The sequence below is a fragment of the Acomys russatus genome, chromosome X (genome assembly GCF_903995435.1).
Source record: "Acomys russatus chromosome X, mAcoRus1.1, whole genome shotgun sequence".
NCBI lineage: Eukaryota > Metazoa > Chordata > Mammalia > Rodentia > Muridae > Acomys > Acomys russatus.
This window is the reverse complement of record NC_067169.1, coordinates 76,802,504-76,821,867: the sequence shown is the minus strand read 5'-3', so window position 1 is coordinate 76,821,867 and position 19,364 is coordinate 76,802,504. Positions and strand designations below refer to the sequence as shown.

Sequence of the window (19,364 nt, the reverse complement as noted above, 5' to 3'; positions counted from 1 at the left end):
GCTACACAGAGAAACCCTGTCTCCGAAAAACAGAGAGAGAGAGAGAATTAATGCCTCTCAGCGACTTGAGGCCATAAGATTATTATGAACTTCACACAAAATTATAAAGAAAGCATTTGCCATCTCAGATAAGCACAAATAATCAAGGATTAAGATGAAGAATTTGAGAGAGACTACAGCAGAAATGACTACCATGTTTAGCATGGTAGTTTCAGAGTAGTTTGACAAATTCATTTACTCATGCATAAAAATTGAGACTGTCCATTTTTTCTGATAGCTGCTCTTTAGTAAAATTGAAGTTTTTATTGAGCCGTTTTTCATGCTTTTAATGATTTAATAGACTCAAAGAAGTGCAAACTGGACAGAATTGAAGGCTTCACCTTCCTGTTCACAGATGATGGTACCCTAAGTGATGAAATAACATACTTAACATGACAAATCTGTAGCAGTGCAACTTGTCACTTTGTGGATACATCATAGTGAGAGACACTGCTTCATATTTATTTAATGGGCCCTTGGTTTTTCCTGAGATAATTTTTCATCCTTTCCTTAGACCCACTCAATAAAGACCCTACTAACGCTGGAGATGGTATTAGGATCATGACTCTAAGGCTTTCCCTCTTACATGGTAACATCAAAAAAGCATGAAGAAATGGAAAAGGATGACAAGGGAGCTGACTCATTCGTATACTAAAACCATTAGATCCTTCTTCTCTTTCTTCATCTGGACGTTTGTTTGCTTGCTTGAATGTTGGCACACTTGCTTAGTTAAGAGCCAAAAGCTAGGTGTGGTGGCACATACCTTTTACCAAGCACTCAGAAGGCAGAGGTAGGTGGGTCTCTCTGAGTTCCAGGCCAGCCAGTGCTACATAGTGAGACCTTATTTCAGAGAGAGAGAGAGAGAGAGAGCGAAAGCGAGAAAGCATGTGCCTGGGCCAGGTATTTGTGATCTAAAGCAAGAGAATCTCGACTTTGAGACCAGTTTAAGCTACACAGTGAGACTCTGTCTTAAAACAAACAAATAACAACAACAAACACCTCTAAAAATTCACACAGACAGAATAATCTGAGTTCCTTGGCTATAGGAATTTTTTTCTTTCTAGATTTTCAGTCCACATCAACAGCATGTCCTCCAAATTTCAAAAATCTTTATTTTGAAAGAATGAGCGAAAGAAGACAGGTACGAATTACCAAGAACAATGACACTGAAGAAAATACAGAAGTCCTCTTCCCACACACAACCCTGCCCCCTTTCCCATCCCTGGTACAACAATATTAAAACCATCAAAGCACATTTAAGAAAGAGAAACAACAGTATGCAACCATGAAAGTAAATTTCTATACTGCTCAATCCAAATAACCCAGGTCAAATGTCCTTCCCCCAGCTAAACTGCACCCATTGGGATGCTGAAGAAGCATCAAGTAGACATTGCTGGAGTATTTTACACTTTATTAAGGTTAGCTAAGTTCGGTGAGGAACCAATAGTAGAGAACTTTTCCGACAGATAAACAGTGGTGATAACTTCTCTATTCAACTGTAGGTTTCAGAAAACCACTAGAGCTGGACGGTGAAACTTTTAACAGGAACAATGCTTGGTCTCTTGGTGGAAACAGTGGGGAAGCTGTCAGTTCCAGGCTGATAACTGAGAACGGTGAAAGTGAGGCAGCTCTGGGCTTGAAACCAAAATGGAAGCTGTCTAATAAAGGGTTACTATTGGATTTCAAAGAGCTCGATAGTTTGGGCTTAGGCAAAGGCAAGGAGAAACCTCCCTCTACTGCATCTGCTTGGAGAATCAGACTATTGACTGCATCTATCCCTCGCTTTAATTAAACTTGATGGAGTGTTGAAAACTTAAAAGTTTTAAACTTCTTCTCCTAAAATTGTGGGTTTAAATTCACAGCTTAACCCAGAGAGGGATTCTGGCCCCACATGGGAATAGGTTATTTGTTTTCTACCAGAACAGAGTTCTCTTTTACAGGAGGGTTCTTTTATTCTACCTTTGCTGGAATCGATTTATAAACAGAAGGATGGCTGTACAGGATTAGTTCAAGATCAGAGCCCTCTCTACACTCGCCTGTATACCCTCACACACTGGTTAAATACATTCCTCCACACAGAGTCTCACAGTCACATGCTTGCTGTAGTCCATCTTACAAATACACCTCAATGGTAGCCATATACATGTACATGCAGCAAGATGTGAGTGTTGCCCCAGAGTGATTAAAGGTGGTGCACAAATGTCAATGTAGGGAGGTCACTTTAGGGTATAAATGTACACAAGCCAATTAACTTGCAGATTGTATTTTTCTCTTTTCCCCCAAGATAAATAAATCAAATGAAAAAAAATCACACACACACACACACACACACACACACACACACACACACACACTGATATCTTCTTGGGTGTCAAGGAGGCAACTGCCTTGAAGGTCCACTTTCTGCACTTTAATTTTCTATGACACCTTCACTTTGCCCTGTGGGGCCTTCTCATACAAGGAGGGTTGGTCTTCTGCACTCTCAGGCAAGGCCTTCTTCTCAGAAGAGCGGTCTTCAGGCTTGCGGGCAATCAGCAGGCGGCAGGTGAGCAGGATTCCAAACACCAGAGCATGGGCATAGCGTTTGAGAGGATCACCGACCAGCTGGTGGAAGAAAAGCACGGCCAACACCAGCAAGAGCAGGAAGAAGTTGGCCACATCTTTGGGACGCCCAGGTACCAGGGTCATGACAATGCCACAGGCCACTTCAAGAGCACCAATACTTTTCCGAAGGAGAATGGAATTGATGCCCATTTTCTTCAGCAGAGGAAGGGCTCGGACATAGCTCTTGTAAGCACGTTTCTAGAGTGGGGACATCAGAAGGAAGTTAATGCATTAACCACAAGTTTAACATTAGAATGAAGAACACACCAGCAAGGGTCTTTTTCCCTTCTATCACCTTTTCACACCAACCAAAGTTATCCCATTGTTCACCCTGTCCCCTACATAAAGCCTTGTGAATAGGATAAGAAAAGAGAAGGGAATCTCTTTGGGACCTCTATGATTAAAAGCCATGAAAAATATGAGCCTGGAGAGATGGCTTGGTGGTTAAGAGCACTGTTTATGTTAGGCACATGCTTTTAATCTCAGCACTTGGCAGAGGGCAAAAGCAGACTGATCTGTGAGTTCAAGGACAGCCTGGTCCATATAGCAAGTTCCAGGACAACCAGGACTGCATAATTTAGAGATACTGTCTGAAAGTAACCACAATAACTAAAAGAGTACTGGGTACCCTTACAGGGAACCTGAGTTGGATTCCCAGCATGCACATGGTAGCTCCTAACCATTTCTAACTCTAGTTCCAGGGGTCCTATATCTTCTGGCTTCTGTGAGCACTGTACATATGTGATGCACAGACATGCATGCAGACAAAACACTCATACATTTTTTTTATTAGAAGAAGGCATCAAACCACAAAGAAGGCCCTCAGCTCCTCCAAACCTACTAGCACCTTGACCTTGGATTTAGCCTCCTGAATTGTGACAGATAAACTTGTGTTGTTCACAAACTGCCAGACTGTAACATTTTGTTGTGGCAATCTTAATGTACTAAGACAGTCACCAAAAGTAATAATGTAGCAAATCTGGTTTCATAGTACTTTTAAAAGTTGGTTCCTCTCTCAGCACTCAGAAAGGCAGAGGCAAGCGGATTTCTGTAAGTTTGAGGCCAACTTGGTCTACAAAGCGAGTCCAGGACAGCCAGAACTACACAGAGAAGCTCTGTCTGGAAAAATCAAAACAACAATAACAGCAAAGCAAAAAACAGGTCCATATAATCCATATCCTCACTTCCTACTGCCTGTTTTGTCCAAACCCAGGTTCAAGGAAAAGTATGGGAAAACCTCACTAATGTGGTCTTTCTTTATTGGAATGTATGGTACATTTTATTTTTTAAAGCAGAGTTGGAGTATGTATGGGTAGAATCCACCCAAAATTCCTTTTTTTTTTTTTTTTTTTTTTTTTTCTGGGCAAGCATTGCTTTATCTTTTTTCTTACAAATAAAATTGCAAATACATCTTCTCACTGAAAATATGCTACACTCCACAAGTGTTTTCTTCCTGTCTGTGGACAGAGTACATAAAGTAGAATACGAATTCTATTTTATTACTTTAACAGATTTACCCTGAAAGCAAGTATTTGTATTGATTTATCTATTCTGAGACAGAGTCTCATATAGCCCAGGTTGGCCTAGACCTTTCTTCTTCTTCTCCTTCTTCTTCTTCTTCTTCTTCTTCTTCTTCTTCTTCTTCTTCTTCTTCTTAAGATTTATTTTCTTTTAAAGATGTATTTATTATGTATACCTCAAGCATTTAAGACAGATGCTTATTTCTACCCAAAGTTCTGATTGCCTTTTTAAAAATGGGGCTACAGTTGACAGAGTACTTGCTTAGCATGCATGAGGCCTTAGACTACATGAGTCAGACATGTTGGCACTTGCCTAGAAGCCCAGAACTCTGGTGGGAAAAGCGAGAGAATCCGAAGCTGAAGGTCATCCTCAGCTATAGGGAGAGATGGAGGCCAGTATGCTACACATGAGACCCCAGTCTCAAAGAACAAACAAACCCTGGCTCCATTCACTGACTCAATATTTAGTCTTTCCATATGCTAGACTAAGTATTCCGAATGCAAATATGAAACGTTCAAAAGGCCTTACATTCTTGAAGTTTGAAATTTAAAAGGGAAAGGGTAAATACAGAGATGTGTACGTGTGATAAAATGTTGAATTTTGCATGCAATAATGCATTGTATATACCAGAGGCGTATCATCAGATCTCCTCAGATGGTGACAGTGGGCATGGAGTTTTAAAAGAAGGTCATGGCAAATGGAAGAAACTGGATAGAGAGAAAGGTCTTAAAGCATATAGTAGACAAATGTGTTGCAAACACTACGTGAATTGGGCATGTTAACATACACCTGTTAATCCTAGCTTGGGAGGAAGAGGTAGGAGGATGTAATGGTCAAGGTTGTCTTCTGCTACTTAATGAGTTTGAGGCCAGACTAGGATTACAAAATCCTATCTAAAAAAAAAAAAAAAGAAAGAAAATGACATAATTCCATTCTCCTTTATGGCTCAAGAAAACTTTGAACTGTAAGCAGAGACTAGTGGGGCCAGGCATGGTGGTGCACGCCTTTAATCCCAGCACCCTGGAGGCACAGGCAGGTAGATCTCTGTGAGTTCAAGGCCAGCCTGGTCTACAGAGTGAGTTCCAGGACATTCAGGGCTCTGTCACACAGAGAATCCTTGTCTCACAAAAACCAAAGGTGCAGGGGAGGGGGGGGCGTGAGGAAGGGAGGAGAGAGAGAGAGAGACAGAGACAGAGATGTCAGAGGCAAAAACTACTAAAGTCAGATCTCAATTTCTACAGATGAGGCATCAGCCAACTGCAGACTGAAGAAAAGTTAAATCTGCATACCTATTAGACTTTTTTTTCAACTATTCCTTACCATAGCATTATGTTTATTGGGCATTGTAAGTAATCTAGATGGGAATATGTACATAAATAATGTAAATACTAGGTCATTATAAGTGAGACTTGAGCATGGAAGGATTTGGGTATTCTCTGGAAAGAGGGAAGCATGTGTCCTGAAGCCATCCCCTAGGAATACTGAGGGACAGTATATATTATAAGGATCAGGCAGAAAGCCAATGTGACCTCTTAGAAGCATCTGGCCCTTGGAGTAGTATTCATACTCTCTAAGTTTGGGGGAAAATATTGAGACAGCTCTCCATCTACTGTGCAAATGAAGGCACCTATAGTTCATGGATTACTTACTGTGAGTCGTTCAAGAAAATCCTCTATGGACACCGTTAAAAGACCAATAGAAGGTTTACGTTTTCTTTTGGTGTTTTGAGACAGGGTTTCTCTATGTAGCCTTGGCTGTCCTGGAACTCGCTCTGTAGTCCAGGCTGGCCTCGAAGTCACAGAGACCTGCCTTCCTCTGCTTCCCAAGTGCTGGGATTAAAGGCGTGCACCACCACCACTCGGCAAGGTTTCCGGTTTCAAATGCATAAGTTTAGAGTCAAATCTGCTTGGCTTCAAATTCCAGCTCTTCCAGATTTCCAATCTGATATCCATGAGAAAATTATTTGACTTCTCTGAGTCTTGGCTTCAAAAACAGGGTGAGTACTAAGTCAAAGAAAGTAAAGCTACTTACCTTATGTAAAAAATATAAGAAGATGCCAAAAACAGAGCACAGTACTGTCCACAATGAACAAAATATCAAAGTTTAAAATATAGGCAGGCTTTGACTTTGTACAACCTGGCCACACCTAACTCTTTCCAGCCCTGTGCCTATATTTAAATTTTCACTCCATTCCACTTCACATGTGGAAAAATGTGTGTTATTCATAGTTCTCCCTCTCTTCTCACCTTAGGTTACCGCAGGGTTTTTGTTTGTTTTGTTTTTGTTTTTGGAGTGAAACTGAAAGAGAGATTTGTCAGGTACACAAAGCTCTAGGCTCAAAGAAACCAAAGCTGGAGAGATGGCTCAGAGGTTAAGAGCACTGCCTGCTCCTCCAAAGGTCCTGAATTAAATTCCCAGAAACCACATGGTGGCTCACAACCATCTGTAATGAGATCTGGTGCCCTCTTCTGGTGTGCAGGTGTACATGCAGGCGAAACACTGTATACTTAAATAAATAAATAAAGAAAGAAAGAAAGAAAGAAAAGAAAAAAGAAACCAAAGCCACATGGATCAGAACTCAACTCAAGAGTAGAGATGCTGCTGCGAAGCCTCTCACTGTTAGCTTGCATGCACACTACTTGCCTCTTTATCCTGGTGATAGCAGTAGAGGAGTGTTAGGGAAAGAACTCCAGATGCAAGAGGCTTCTTTAACACTTAAGAGGACCATTTTCTCCCCATTTCTTATATTTTGCTTATGAGTCTAGACTTTAATGGCTGAACCATCTCTCCAGCCCTCTCCATGTCTTTTCAAGACAGTGTCATGGAGCCTCAATATGTAGCTAAGGATGGTCTTGTACTCCTGATCCTCCTGTCTTAGCTGGGATCACAGGCTTCTGCTGTACCTGGCTATAAGATCTCTCTCTCTCTCTCTCTCTCTCTCTCTCTCTCTCTCTCTCTCTCTCTCTCTCTCTCTCTCTCTCTCTCTCTCTCTCATTCCCTGTAACCCAGGCTGGCCTCCATAAGTAGCTAAGAATGCCTTTGAACTCCTGATCCTTATGTTTGTACCTTCATAATGCTAGGATCACTAGAGTAAGTCACAAAGCCTACTCTGTTCATTTTCAAGAGGATAGTTCCTAATTAACAGCACCAAGTTTTTCAAGAAGAAATTCCTAAATCCTAAATCCTAAAGTTTGAACTTCTGAGGAATGCACAAAGGGGACAAGGTAAGTTTCTCAGAGATCCTGCCTGCAGTCTCTTCAGGTCCTAAAACTTCCAGATATGCATTAAGTAGCATCTCCAGCTTCCCCACCCCTAGCTCCATTCACTTAACATTCAAGAATAGATTCTTATCTATACTATTGTGGAATCTGTCAGTAGCCCTCCTCCTGTCTCTGTAGCCATATGCAGAAGACACCTTATTTTCAGCCCTGGGAATCAATCCACCCACAGCTAGGTAAATGTTCCATCACTGAACCCTTGTAGCCTTTCTTTCCTCTTCTTTCTCAAGAGAAAACTGAATGCATGTAAGGCATTTTATCAAATCTCCAAATGCAGACTGTATGATGCATTAAAGATAGGATGGATATTGACATTATAGGAAGCCTTGTTTTCTTTCGGCTGTAGAACAGAAGACAGACATTCAAAGACTCGTCCCATTGCCAGCTCCTCTATTAATGTTTGGTGTGGGCCACCTCACTTCTAACAATAGAATGGTCACATGTCTTGAATCTGTAGTAACTAGTTCTCTAAAGGCATTAATGGTTTTAAGGAAGTGTAAAGACTGACTCACTTTCCCAAAAAGCTGTCATAATTTACTTTTTTATGTCTGACTTCATTTTCTTTTTTCATTCAAATGAAACAGACCCTGAGCCATAGTTTCCTTGAAAGAGCAAAGAATGGGAAACAGAAATGTTTAGCCAAATGTTTCAAAACTCTTCAAAGGCAGTCATGCAGCAGTGTCCTTGGGCATGTATTTGTTTTGTTGCTTGAATAAAATTACAGGTATCATATCGCCTCAGTTTCCCCTTTGATAAATTAGATGAGGCCAGGCGCGGTGGCGCATGCCTGTAATCCCAGCACTTGGGGAGGCAGAGGCAGGTGGATCTCTGGAAGTTCAAGGCCAGCCTGGTCTATACAAAGTGAGTCCAGGACAGCCAAGGATACATAGAGGAAACCCTGTCTCGGAAAAACCAAAAGGAAATAGATAAATTAGATGAGTATGAGTATTTTGGAAATTTAGTCAAAGGTTCACAGTACCATAGCTTCAACTGAGAGTAACACACACACACACACACACACACACACACACACACACACACACACGTTTATGTGAACCACACAATTAGAACTCTTTACTTTTGTAAGCCACAGTAGTCAATTTAATACTATTGATGAATCAAGCAGGTCCATCCTTGTGATATGAGAACACATGATTCAAAAAGGAGTCAAAAGTACATGGAGCTTTTCTTTATCCCTTCTCCTCCTTTTTCATTTATTCTTCCTAACACTCCAGGGCCATGATCTCACATTAGTGACGTTAAACTTCAACACCAAGATCAAAAATGTCCAGCAATATTCATCTTTGATCACAATAATAACTAACCTAAGACAGCTAACAAGATAAAACAGGAACAGAGGGTAGTTTGATGCTCTTTAGTTCACTTATGCCAATTCGTTGAAAGAAAGAAAAGAAGGGGCTAATAGACTGTATAATAGATTTCTTTAAAGTCAAGATAACAGATAAAACTATCTTACATTGTTAGAAATCAGGACAGTAAAATTACCCTTGGGAGGGCAATAACTGAAAAGGACATAGCACATACCAGAGTGTTTGCTAGTCATTTGCTTCTAATGGGTACATGCTAACATGATAATATTCTGAAATGTTCTGGAACTGCACGATTATGCAGTGTGTGTGTGTGTGTGTTACACTCCAATAAAATTCTCAGGGAAAATTATATGAAAGTGGAAGAGTGCACTGACAAAAATATATTTTGCCTGAAAGGCTCAGCCTAGTTACTATCTTAGACCACATAAAACCTACTCAAGTGCTGCAAAATTTGCTGACTCACGTTTGATTTTCATGAATTTTTGTAGGAAAAAAAGCCACCTGTGAATCATAGAGCATTATCTGAATGCAATAAAAAAAACCTCATCACATCTAATTGCTAACTATTCATATGAATAGTAAGTAGCTTTTCAGTGATTCCACTTTCCATTGTTATTAATACCTACCTAAAGAGGACTCTAACAAACCCTATCCTATTAAGCAAAGGGGATCCTGACTATATTGCTTCTTAGAACAGGTGAATCTGTCTTCTAATGCTAAGCCAAAACCACCCTGAAACAAAGTCAGATGTTGGCCAAACTGATCCCAGTTACAGCTTTGATGTGATGTGTATAGTTCAGCGTGTGAGGCTAACTGTGAACTAAGCAAATCACATCACATCTCAGGGTCTATTTTCTCTCTAAGGGAATAGATATACTGCACCACGTCCAAGAAGTCTACATTGGTGAATTACTACCCTATTACCTAGTTTGGAAGCAATTAACCGTGCTGATTGGAAGCGTAAAAGATAGCTATGGACATTAAATAAACAGCACAAACACGTTGGGAATGTCTCACTAGGGTGACACAAACAGGGGAGCATTTAACTAACTACAGATAACCTAATTGATAGAATCAACAAATCTTTAATATGAGAGGATGCAACGAATCAGAGACCTGCCTCCTGGTCCCCAGGGTCCGAATCCTTTGGCTTCTTTGTGACAGGGTTTGGGTGTTTTCTTACTAATACATATGAGGTCTCCTGGATAGAGCTACCACTACAAAAAGCTGAATACAAATTTCATGCAAGTTAGCCACCCATATATCCCCAGTCACTGCACAGGAAACTGCTTGACAGCATCTGTAAGCATTGTCTCACAATTCAAGTGAACTAATGAAGCATTCAGTCAAAGGCGTCTCTGATCACACAGGATTCACTTGGGATATAGAAGACTATATAATAACACTTCCTTAATCTGGGGGAGGTATGAGACAACACATACCAAATGGATTATTCAGAAATGCATATGTTAATTTTGTAGGAGAGTCACTGCATTACCCAGCAGCAAGTGGATTCTTCAATATTATCTGATTGCATAAAGGTCTGCTCACAAGGGCACATGAAAGTACATTTTGTTCTTCTGTGCACTTGATTCTAGCCCCTTAAATGACCATTTAAATTAGTTCAAAAAACCATTGCATAAAATAGAATCAATTATCACCATCATCTCACCCAAAGCGTTTCTCTGAACAGCTACTGTAGCAAGCATGTACCAGACATTCTAAAAATGCTGTCTCAGTTGATGTCTTCAACCCATTGAGGTAGCAATTCTTATTCCCATGTTACAAATAAGGAAAGTGAGATGCCAAGCGGGCCAGAATTCTAACTCTAGCTTGTATGGACCCAAACCCTGAACTCTTTAAAAGACTACTAATATTTACTGTATTTTCCAATAGAGCCAAAAGAAAAGTTCCATAGTCTTTTGTACGGTTTTTAGCACTTTCTCAAGTTATTCTTCATACAGTGAATACTATCTAAGATAAAATAATAGCTCTGATCTATCTGGCTGTCTATCTATTTGCTTGTTTATTGATACAGGGTCTCTCTATGTAGCCATAGCTGTCCTGGAACTTACTATGTAGCCCAGCCTGGCTTCAAACACAGAGATTCATCTACCTCTGTCTCTTAAATGCTGAGATTAAAGTGTGTACCACACAACTAACATATAATGGCTTTAAAATAGAAATAAAAATAGACAAAAAAGAAATGCAAAATCTAAATTTGAAAAATTGTCTTAGCAATGAACTCCCATAATATAGACTGGGGAATAGAACTCATACCAAAAAAAAAAAAAAAAAAAAAGGAAGAAGAATATGTAAGGTATTTTAAAGAGTCAGTTGTAGATTCTATCAGCCAAAAAATTCAGTGACTTCTTACCACATTGTTTCCAACCTCTTCTCTAATGGTAGCCTTCTCTATGATATTAGATAAATCATTAAACCTGGAGTGTTCCAATTATCCATTAGCAAAATGGAAAGGTCTAATAAGATGAATCTACCTCCCAGAGATGTTCTAAATAAATAATATAATAACTACACCACCACCACTTTAAAGTCTTATGAGAAATACCACTACAGTCAATATATGACTAACTCCACTAATGCAAAGAAATCATTCCAAAAACAAGAATTAGAAAAGTCTAGATAATCATTCCATCTGCCCTAAGTTTGGTATTCTGAAGGGCTATTGGCCCCCTCTCAGAAACAAGAAATAGCTCATGAACTGCATAATCAAGAATAAACCAGAGAAGACTGAAGGATGGTGACGAGGCAATGCTACAAATGACTCATTCATTCATCCATTCATCCCACAAATACATAATACATACATATACATGCTTTTGGAGACAGGGTCTTGTGACGTACCCCAGGCTAACCTGGAACTTTTAAGTCTCCTGTGTTAGCATTCGGAGTGCTGTCCACAACATATACTGAGCACGTTTTGCTCAAGAACTGAATACTACCTCTCTTTCATGTGAGCTCAAGATTAAAGCTGGGACAAGCCTGGGCACTATGCTGTGGATCCTATGTCAGAAGCCATCACCAGCCACAGCCTAACACTCAGTGTAGGAAGAGACCCTGGGAAAGAGCAGTTTGGAAATGTTCTATAAGGTTCACACCGCTGCGACATCTACCTTCCAGTTAGATAGTATTTGCACCTCTCCAAAAGCCTTGTAGTGCAGAAACACAGAAGAGCGCGCGCACGCACACACACACACACACACACACACACACACACACACACACACACACACATACTTGTTCCCTACTGCTCTGTTGGAGTACAGCAATTGAAATATTTTTCCGTATATGCCAGGAGATCTTTAGGCTTGTTTTCCCCTGCTTTCATTAGGCTGCAATAGACAGCTCCACTCCCTAGGAAGAAGCTCACTCTAAACCCATTTGTGGCTAGTACTCTTCATGAGCTCCTGCCAAGCTGGTAGGAAGCTTCCCAGTGGTGACTCCATCTTAGTTAAATTGCCTGCAGAGCCTAACACTGTACTTAGGGTGCAGCTTGGGGGATGCTTTAAAGCAGCAGGGCAAGGTTCAGAGTGCAGGAAGCATAGTGCAGAAAGCTATGTTCTAAAGAAAGGGAAAGCTTAAAATACCTCTGGTGCACACGCACCAATGTATAAATAAATGGCACTTACGAAAAGTGAAGCAAGAGTACATTCATGTATTTAAAATCAAACACCAAACCGGTCCAACCAAGACAAAAGCATAAAAGCATTTCCCCTCCATCCCTTCCCTGTACTCCAACCTCTTTAAGCCCTTTGGTGGCTTTCTGCTACCTCACCCTACCCCCTTCCCCAATGTAGGCAGCCTTGGCTACTTATTTTGACCTGCTTTCAATTCCATCTGGCCTAACATACTGAGAGGAGGGGAGATGAGGAGGCTCATATTAGGATTTGCCACTGGGGCTAGACCTAAATCACCCTCCCCCACCCCAGAGTAAGGAAGACACAGACAGCTCAAGCTGGAGCTGTGTGCAAGTATTCTCCGAACATCTATAATTTGCCAGACTTCGTCCATTTGCAGCTCAGGTTGAGGGGCCCTGGCAGGCTCTGCAGTGGGCTCTAGGAGAGGATTAAGCCCTCGCAATGTGTGAGGCTATGCCTTCCTGCCTCAGCCCTAAAGGGAAGATCCTCTTGCCTCATTTCTCTCTTCTATTCCTCCCCTAAGCTCATTTCCATCTTGACCTTGAGAGCCCAGTTATGTGCTTGCTCCCATTACTGGCGCTCTGGCAAAGGCTTCTTGAAGCGGGCGGGGGAATTGAATAGGCAAAGTGATAGGGGCGGAGGGAGGAGACCGAAAGAGCTGGAAACATCTCTTGCTATCTCCTAGTACTCCACTACCTAAGTCTTCATGGTACCCAACTGGAGAAGGCAGCCCAGCCCCCAGTTTGCAGAGCTGTTTTGGCCAGTCACCTTCGGGCATTCTAACTCTGCAGAGAGGGAACCTGCAGAGGGCCTGGCTCTGGGCAGCCACTGGAGGCATGGTGGGGGATTACAGACGGTTTTGACCAGAGAGTATAGACTTGATAGATTTTGTAGATTAGCCTACACACGAGACAAGATAAAACAAAACATCTCCCCCTTCTCTCTCTCTCTCTCTCTCTCTCTCTCTCTCTCTCTCTCTCTCTCTCTCTCTCTCTCTCTCTCGGGAAGGGACAGAAGCAGAAGATGCTCAATGACCTTTATTTGGGGCAAGACAGCTTTGTCTCCAAGATTCAGCTCTTCAGCTCGTACTGGGTGCCTAAAGGAATACTGTCAGCTTTGCACGGGAACACCTAGCCAAGCCTCTACAAACTGCTAGCTTTAGGAACCCGGCTCCCCACCCCACCCCCCAGCTCTTCCTCTCATTCCCCTTTGTTCCTCCCTAAAATATATAAACTCTGGCTCGCTAAACTCTTAGCTTAGAGAAAAGGACTCAGACTTGCAGACAGGTTGCGACTGGGACTTTGGGTGTGTGCTGGGAAGACAGACGGGCTCGCCGCCAATGACAGGTGCTACGCAGGTCTCAGTCTCCTGCTTGACTTGAAATTGGGGGGTCCTCGCTGGGCAGCCCCTCCCCCAACTGGCATGCAGTGGCACCAAAACAGTTGGTCCCAGCATAGCCCACAATGAAATAGCTCTCGTCCAGCTATTCCTTTGGAGCTGCAAAGTTGTTAGGGAGAAGGGAGGGTCCGGGGTTGGGGGAGAGGTTAAGGGAAAGGCACTGGAGCAGAGAAAGGAGCAGAGGTAGTCTCAATCCCATGGGGGGTGCGCTCCTCATTGCTCCTTTACATCACTTACCATCTCACTGTAGGCATCCTTGCTGAGCCTGGGGGTCAACTTGATAGTCCCCATGAAAACAAAGAAGAGTCCCAGGGCCACTGAGAGGGCCACAATAGTTACGGTTCGTGGGGATGCCATGGAGTCGCCAAGGCAGGTCCCAACTAATCTTTCTGCTTTGCGCAGCCGGACTGTCAAGGCGCAGGCAGTTAGCAAAGAGAGAGCTGGAGGCACGCTGCGGAGGCAGCAGGCAGAGAGAATGACAAAGGGAGAGGAGGGAGCTGGAGAGAAAAATTGAGAGATCGAGATTCAACCACTCTCACTACAACAATCGCTGGGTCCTAATGCCCTACGCTTGCACCTCCCTGCTTAAAGGACCGTGGAGAAGTTAAAAGAAGCCCTGAACTGAGACGGGAACTTCCAATTCCTAAGTGCAAAGAAAGTAATTTATGCCTCAAGTTCAGCCCCAGGAATGAGGAGTTTAGAAACATGTCCTTTCACTATTTCACCAGATGCACCTTTAATCCCCATCACACGTACTCTTCAGTTATTCACTCCTCCTTTCGAACCTCATCTTTTCCTTCTGTCAAACCATCAGTCCCCAGGAAGTTTTTCCTGTCTGAAGGTGCTGGCACTCAAGGACAAAATTGCAAGCCCCAACTGCTGGCTCAAGCCTGGAATCCCACTAATCTGGTGATGGGGCAGGAGGCAGGTGAGTTCTGGATGAGTCTGCGCTACATCGATAGTTCAAGGCCACCCTGGGCTACTTACCAAGAGCCCTCTGAGAAAAATCACTCACTCACACACACACACACACACACACACACACACACACACACACACACACACACACACAGGAAAAGAGAAAAATTGCAAATCCATGAAGTTCTCAAGATTGACAGTAACCAAAGAAGGCTTTATCTTCTACTTCCTCAAAAACCATGTTATAGTTCCCATTGTTCAGCAAATAACCCCTAGGTTTTCAATTTAGTATTTAAATTTTTCACATGGGGTTGGAGATCTAGCTCGGATTGTAGAGTGCCTGCTATGATACTCCTCCATCCATGACCCTTTTTCATTTTGATGTTGTCTCCCAAAGATTTCTCTTTCAATAGGTCCCACTGTCCAGTGCCATCCTTTACCTATCCACTCACTGCCCCACCCTACCAGAGCCTTCCTACCACCCAACCTTTTAATTACTCCTTTTCCTTCTCCTTACTCTTCATTAGCATTCAACCTTGGCATCAATGTCACCTCCTCCATAAAGACTTTCCTGAAATATATCCAGCTGGATAAGACTTTGATCCTTCTTTGATGTTCTATTACAAAAAAAAAAAAAAAAAAAAACAACAACAACAACAACAAAAAACAGTGTTTATTAACTGTTTAGTAGGGCTAAGAAACTGCTCTTGTGGGGCTGGAAAGATGGCTCAGAGGTTAAGAGCACTGACTGCTCTTCCAAAGGTCCTGAGTTCATTTCTCAGCAACCACATGGTGGCTCATAACCATCTACAATGAGATCTGGTGCCCTCTTCTGGCAGGCAGGCACACATGTGAGCAGAATATGTATAAATAATAAATAAATAAATATTAATTGACTTAACATATACAGCAATGCCATGAGCTAGGTATGAATCCCCACTTATGAATGGGAACATCGATGCCAGGATTCAAATGACAGTTATATGTAGAGGCCAGGCTCCTTTTGTTTTGTTAAACACAGGAAGCCTTTGTTTATTCTAGGAAAGGGTAAACTTTGCATCAGAGCCTCTAATAAGATGTTGCTCAGAAGTATGCCCAGAGATCTCAGACAGGTAGTACATGGCCAGCGTAGAACTCACGCTGAAAATGAATGGGGAGATGACATACCAGGATCCTGAAAAGCCTTATAGATGCCACAAGAATAGTCAGTGGTCAGAGGGTGGTGTGTCTTTTTGTTAGAGCATATAGAAATTGGGCAAGCTGGGTGGTGAAACTGGGCAGCTCACACTAGAGAGACAAGCAGGATTCCAGTGGCACAGTTCAAGCAGGGAGATGAAAATTGTGTGTCTTGTAGTTTGCTTTCTCTTGCTATGCAAAACATTGTGATCAAAAGTGGCTTCTGGTTCGCTGGGCATGGTGGCCCATGCCTTTAATCCCAGCACTCAGGAGGCAGAAGCAGGCGGATCGCTGTGAGTTCGAGGCCAGCCTGGTCTACAAAGTAAGTCAAGGATGGCCAAGGCTACACAGAGAAACCCTGTCTCGAAAAACAAACAAAAAAAAGTGGCTTGTGGAGGACAGGCTTTACTTCAGTTTATACTTCACAGCCTATCACTGAGGGAAGCTAGGGCAGGGACTACAGCAGCCACCTCCAGCCAAGAACTGAAGCAGAGTCTGTGGAGGAGTGCTGCTTACTAGCTGCCTCCCCTGGCTTGCTCAGCTACCTTCCTTATACAACCCAGCTCGGGTGGCACTGCCAACAGTGCTCTGGGTTCTCCTCTAACAACTGACAATAAAGAACATGCTCTACAGATGCACTCACAGGACAACCTGGCTGAGGCAATACTTTAACCTTGGCTGCCTCTTCCCAGATATGTCAAGTTGACATTCAAGATTAGCCTCCATGAGTCTATACCCTCACTATGACTCAGAGGTCTCTTTCCATCCTAATCACCAATCCTTAATACTCCTCTCACCTAACCAATCCAAACTGGCCTTAGTGGTTCCTGTCTCTAACCCCGGCACTCACCTGGAAGCTGAGCTAAGAGGATTTCTGTGCTCAAAGCCACCCTAAGTTACATAATAACTTTCAGACCTGCCTGAGCTATAGTATAAGACTCTGCCTCGAAGACAAACAAAATACATTTATGAAGGAGGTGAAGGAGGAGGAGGAGGAAGAGGAGAAAAGGAAGGAAGGAGGGGGGAAAGAAAGAAAATAAAGAAAACACTACAGAATCAGTACAAATTCCCTTTAATGCACTTTTCATATTCCCAATGCCATCTCAGACATTCCTTCTTTCCTTTCACAGGTGTAATGATCCTGATTCCCTTACTTATTACTGTGAAAAATACCTGAGAAAAGCAACTTAAGAGTTTATTTTGCAAGACAGCCTGGCAGTAGTGGTACATGCCTGGATTCCCAGTATTTGGGAGGTAGAGGTAGGTGGATCTCTGAGTTCAAGGCCAGCCTGATCTACAGAGTGAGTTCCAGGACAGCCAGGGCTACATAGAAAGACCCTCTCTTGAAAAACAAAAACAAAACAAAAAACAAACAAACAAAAAATTAAAGTATTTTTAGGGGCTGGAGAGATGGCTTAGTGGTTAAGAGTACTGGGTCTCTTCCAGAAGACGCAGGTTCAATTCCCAGCACCTACATGGCAGCTCACAACTGTCTATAACTCCAGTTCCAGAGGACTTGACACCTTCACATAGACATATGTGCAGGCAAAAATAAAAGAATAAAAAACCAACAGCAACAACTAAAAACACCAATGCACATAAAAATAAGTAAATGGCTAAAAATAGAGTCTATTTTGCTCACAGTTTCGGGATACAGTCCAACATGGTAGGATAGTTATTGGGCAGGACTATGAGGTAGCTGGTCACATTACATCTATAGTCAGGATGTAGAGATTGATGACGATGATGATAATGATGATGATGGTGGTGGTGATGATGATGATGATGCTTAGCTTGGTCTCATCATGTTTTTCCTTTGCGAGCTTCCAGTCTATGGAGGAATTTAACATATTTAAGTTGTGTTTTCTGTCCTTGGTTAAACTTTTCTGGGGGCTGGGGAGATAGATAGCTCAGTGGGTAAAGTACTTGCTGTACATGTATGAAGACTTGAGTTCAGTTCCTGGGCACCTATACAAGACAGAATGCTGGTGTGCCAGGTCCTGAATGCTGTGCACTGCCACAAGCCAAATCCATCAAGGCATCTCGAGTACCAGTTACTCAAGTAGAGTTAGAACTCCAAAAACACTGTGTATTCCAGGGCTGTTGCTGTAGGGCAGGTTCCCATCCTGCCACTGACATTCTGGGGATGTTTGTCCCTTTTTCCAGGTAGATCTGTGCTCAGAAAAAATGAGCAAAGTGCTCATTGTCACCACTGATTTGAAAGCTGATTCTATGAAAGGACCTAGACTGAAGAGGCTGGTACTCTCATCTTGAGTTTGGCAGCCAGGCGTAGGTATGTTCCTCTATGGTGCTGGGCCACATAGGACCCCTCCTCAACCTAAATCCACATCACAAACACAAGGTACCAGTATGAGTCCTTTCTCGATCCACCCCCTGGATAAGTCTGGGAGAGAAGAATCATGTACCCATTCCTACTGCTTCAAGCCTTGTGACTTAGGCACTATAGGAGTACACAGAAAGTGAGATGCAGATCCTGCTAACAATGTGCTTGGTGTTAGATAGCAGACAGTAGAATTTGTTTATTTTCATACACATAATAGATTACTGGAAAGGAATGCACCCAAGTATGAGATGCTAATCTTTGTAATTTATTTTTCAAACATCTTACATTGAACATGGCAGCAAGGTGAGCACTCGGGGAAGACTATGCTTCATAGTTAGAAGACTGACTATATAAAATGTGTTTTCCTGGTAAATGACATGATAATGGGGATAATACCCAGTCATCATACATCTTAAATGCTAAGGGATAAAAGGGACAAAAAATCATGATTACACTATGAAGAGATATTATTGTTAGTGCTTTATTGTTCAGTATTTGAATTGACCTTTTCTTTAACTGCCTCTTTATGAAAAAGACATATATACATTATTACTTTTTCAGAATTTGACCACTTTAGTACATTTTAGACCCAGATTTTATTAACTTGTTAGCTTTTTGTCACAATATTCCTCAGTTAAGGCAAAAGTTCTAACTTCAGGAAATCTCAAAGGGATCCAGCCACTGTTACCTGCAAGGTAACTGAGTGGCAAAGATAGACAGGGATCTTTATCAACAGTATGGTCACACTAGTAATAACAGAAGCCTGGTGGTGTAAAATCTGTCTTCTGGGTTTTTGTTTGCTTTATTTTGTTTTTGAGACAAAATCTTGCTATGTAATCCAGGCTGGTATTGAACCTGTGAAAGTCTTACCTCTAAATGCTAGGATTACGTCTTCAAATTGCTTATAACAATGATAATAATGTTGTATAGGAAAGAGAAACAAAGGCAACAGTTGGGGGTTGCCATGTGTCTCTGTTACTTTTCTATTGCTGTGATAAAACACCATTAACAAGCCAACTTATAAAAGAAAGTACTTAATTGGAATGCCACTTTCAGAGGCTAGAATCCTTGTGGACCAAGCAAAGGCAAGGCAGCA

The 19,364-nt window shown here is 42.1% G+C and overlaps 1 protein-coding gene across 1 annotated transcript; it reads right to left on the bottom strand.

Moving 5' to 3' along the window:
- Positions 1 to 2,074: 2,074 nt before the first annotated feature.
- Positions 2,075 to 14,330, bottom strand: Tmem35a (transmembrane protein 35A). The gene is made up of 2 exons (XM_051142173.1): positions 14,068 to 14,330; positions 2,075 to 2,841 (listed from the first exon to the last, which is right to left on the bottom strand). The coding sequence occupies exons 1-2, from the start codon at positions 14,185 to 14,187 to the stop codon at positions 2,458 to 2,460; spliced, it is 504 nt and encodes a 167-aa protein (XP_050998130.1). The 5' UTR covers positions 14,188 to 14,330; the 3' UTR covers positions 2,075 to 2,457.
- Between the last annotated feature and the right edge of the window lie 5,034 nt (positions 14,331 to 19,364).

What these genes read in the sequence shown, in the direction of transcription:
- Tmem35a (XM_051142173.1), bottom strand. Translation starts at nt 14,187, where the DNA reads ATGGCATCCCCACGAACCGTAACTATTGTGGCCCTCTCAGTGGCCCTG. An exon ending in AGGATGCCTACAGTGAGATG is followed by an intron (nt 2,842 to 14,067) that starts GTAAGTGATGTA and finishes TCCCCACTCTAG; the next exon opens with AAACGTGCTTACAAGAGCTA.